Raw genomic sequence first — 3,497 nt, forward strand, 5'->3', positions numbered from 1 at the left:
CATTAGGTCACCCTATACGGAATACCTAGACATTCTATGTTGTTGGCCGTTAAAAAAAATAAAATTGGTGCATTGTATTTAGTGCTTTGTTTATGTGTATTTAGAGCATTCTCAACCCATTCCCTACCCTATATCCGTATATATATCATATAATTATACTAAAAATCACTGTTTTTTCTCTTTTCTGTTTAATTAAATAATATCTTTTATACATTTATCAGTTTATCATTATCTTTAGTCTTTCCTCCACTCACAATCACTTTTAGAACATATTAAAAAATTATACGGTATGAACAGTGAATCCTCAAATTTAACTTTCCCCTATAAGATTTTCTCTCCACTCTCTTCTATTCACAACCACTTATAACCATACCATATAATTTACAAATCTCCCTCACATATTTTAAGGGAATGGACTGAGAATGCTCTTAATGGGCCACAAACAACAAAGTGTTCGATAGTAAATTATCTTCATTACACAAGTTAATCATCCACATTAAGGCGGTTTCATTCTTATGGGTAAAAAACAGAGGAACCTCACACTTTTAGAATGTAAAAACGATGTAATTTCAATTTGTATAATTTGTCGTCATAAGTTGTATTTTTGAACTTGTGATCTAGCGACTTGCTGGTATAGTTTTTACTTTATAAATACTCCCAGTAGTTCAATTGATAATATACAGATAATTTCTACAATATTCATCCAGAATAAATAATGAAATTGACAAGTACCTAGGAGTCTAGGACTGGATTTCTGGTCGACAACTCTGTCCTGTTAATTGGTCAAAAGAAAACGCTCGATCTCTTCACAAAGATTATTTTTATATTAGATAATAATCGTGTGTATGTTTAATCATTAATCATTTAATGCATAGTATATATTGTGAGAGCATTCGCATTCTAATCACTAAATTTTGTGCGTGATGTTTTTATAATTTAGGAAGTGTTTATGGTGTTACGAGTGAGGAGAAAGAAAATACAGTGATTTTCTGTATATTTGAAAATCTACTATTCATTCCTTATAATTTTTTAATATTTGTTGAATGTGTTTGTGAGTGAAAGAGAGAGAAAAAATTAATGATATATATATATAAAATATTATTTAATTATGTGGTGTTTTTAGTATAACTTTAGATTTAAAGATGGTGAAATGGACAAGAATCCTCTTATCATGCATGAGGAGCCATCGAGTGTTCATATAATAAACTTAATTATAATATTTTAACAAATGCCAAACACATTATTGTGATTAATCTTTTGGTCTCATCGGGGATTTGAGGTACAAATGATTATCTAACCTAAAATTCGGGTAACTCGGGTAATTCCTCAATGCACGTGAAAATGTCATTCCACATTGCCATACCATATGTGTCGCAACCTGTATTCAGATTTCTAGTATTTGTGGTTATATCCTCAACAGCTAATATGTTTGTTGATGAATCAGACTCCATAACATTGTCTTCCGTGTAGGATAATGTTTCTAGCCAAAAATTATAATCAAGAAATGCATCATGATCGACTTCCTCGTGTTTGACTACTCCAGATGAATCAGTAGTTACTTCTTCTATGAAGGATGAGGATTCTCTAGGCGATGGTTGATTTGGGATAAATTGTTCTTCGTTAAGAGAACTTTGCTTCGGTTTAATAAGACATTGAGAAACTACTGGTTCTTTAAGATATGGAGCCTTTGAAGCACTTTTGGATTTCGTATGATGCCGTTTCGAGTCATGGGTGGTTGTTTGATAGCTTTCAAGTCTCTTTTTCAAGTGAGTATGCCAGACATTTTTTATTTCATTATCTGTCCGCCCAGATAATTTTGTAGCGATTACAGACCACCTGTAAAATCAAATGAAATAACAAAAGAGAAATCAATATTTCGTTACAAATTATCACTTATAATAAAATGTTTTTTCACCATATAAACCAAATGTTTTGTCTTATGTTACTATTATATTAGTCGTGGTGATTCGAATATTTTGAGCTAAAATCCAAAAATTCCTATATTATATGAATGTATATTATCTTGTAGGTCTTGAAGTATGTGTTGAAAGTTGTGTGTATATATTATGTCTAGGCAGTAGGCACATGCACACTTATGTTGGTTTGCAATTAAGAGTATACGTCATGTGTTATTATTAATTAGTTAATTAACCAATGAAGCATGAAAACCGGGATTGCGATTTGTGGTGGCCAATGACCTATTAATTGGAACAATTAAAATCGCCGTCTGACATCCTGATATTTTGACACCGACCCATCCTAATGGCTAATCACGAAATCAAAACGGCGTTAAAAAATAGTTATACCAATTCCGTAAAAAAAAAATTATACTAAGTGATGTATATCAGATCTTACAAATTTCCACAAATTACACTCATATGAATCAAACAAATTGTGGATACTTTTTGAAAGTTATTTAGGCATGGCGTACGCATCCAATTCAGTACTTTAAAAAGGATTTTTTTAGTAAACTTTGTAAACAATGAATGATTATAAGATGTTGATATTATAAACGAGTGTATTGTATGTACCTGTTTCCAAGCACTTCATGTAGATGAATGATTGTGTCCTCTTCCTCTTTAGTGAAGTTTCCTCTTTTAATGTCTGGTCGTAAATAGTTTATCCAGCGAAGTCTGCAACTCTTTCCGCATCTTAACAAACCTAAAGGAATAATCACAAGGACCGTACAGATGGATTCACACTAAACCATAGACCTTGTTTCAAATTAAAAACATATAACCTACTAGCTTGACCAACAGTAAAAAATACAGAGAAACAAAGTGACGTTTTCTAAAGTTGAAACTTGTTTGAAAACATCAATGTGTTTCTCTATACTTTAATTTCCTTTCCTATATCACGCACACATTTAACTGAAATGTCGAATTAGTTAAGGATTTGAAACCCATGATAATAACATGTAGATGATGCAGAAAATACCATCAAGCTAGTAGCTTGATGATCGCAAATTCAAATAAAGCCCAGGACACACAAAATGGTTTATTCGTGCTTGAAATAGAAGATGATTTACCAGCACGTTTGGGAAGAGCACGCCAATTCGGATGGCCATGTTGTTTTATGTATGAAATCAAGATTTGGTCTTCTTCGTCACTCCATGGCCCTTTCTTCAAACCTGTCTTTTCGCAACAAGGTGCTCTCCCCATGCCCTCACTCTGTCTGAGATGGAATGATACAAAGAGATCCCAAAGCAAACGAGTCGAGTATTTAGCCAAAACCGCCTGTCATCCTCATTATATATTTTTCTCTCTCTTATATTGTATTTAAAGAAAATAGAATATTCAAATTGTTATTAACTTTTTAATTTATTTCCCTTTTTGCAACATCATGATTTGACATAAGGTTAAATTAGTGTCACTTGATTCTTGTGAAGATAACAAAAATAATGACCACTTGTTGGTTATAGATAAAATTGCATATATTTGGCATCTTTTTATGTAAAAATTATTATGAAGTAATATTTGATCTGTAGTGCCTTATAA

The 3,497-nt window shown here is 31.9% G+C and overlaps 1 protein-coding gene across 1 annotated transcript; it reads right to left on the reverse strand.

Annotated features, from left to right (window-relative positions):
• Nucleotides 1–1,298: 1,298 nt before the first annotated feature.
• LOC143612082 (transcription factor MYB30-like) lies at nucleotides 1,299–3,167 on the reverse strand. The gene is made up of 3 exons (XM_077086149.1): nucleotides 3,029–3,167; nucleotides 2,532–2,661; nucleotides 1,299–1,836 (listed from the first exon to the last, which is right to left on the reverse strand). The coding sequence occupies exons 1-3, from the start codon at nucleotides 3,159–3,161 to the stop codon at nucleotides 1,299–1,301; spliced, it is 801 nt and encodes a 266-aa protein (XP_076942264.1). The 5' UTR covers nucleotides 3,162–3,167.
• Nucleotides 3,168–3,497: the final 330 nt, after the last annotated feature.

The sequence above is a fragment of the Bidens hawaiensis genome, unplaced genomic scaffold, assembly GCF_021521415.1.
Source record: "Bidens hawaiensis isolate Kalapana, Puna unplaced genomic scaffold, B.hawaiensis_p1.1 tig00033175_1, whole genome shotgun sequence".
NCBI classification, from domain to species: Eukaryota; Viridiplantae; Streptophyta; class Magnoliopsida; order Asterales; family Asteraceae; genus Bidens; species Bidens hawaiensis.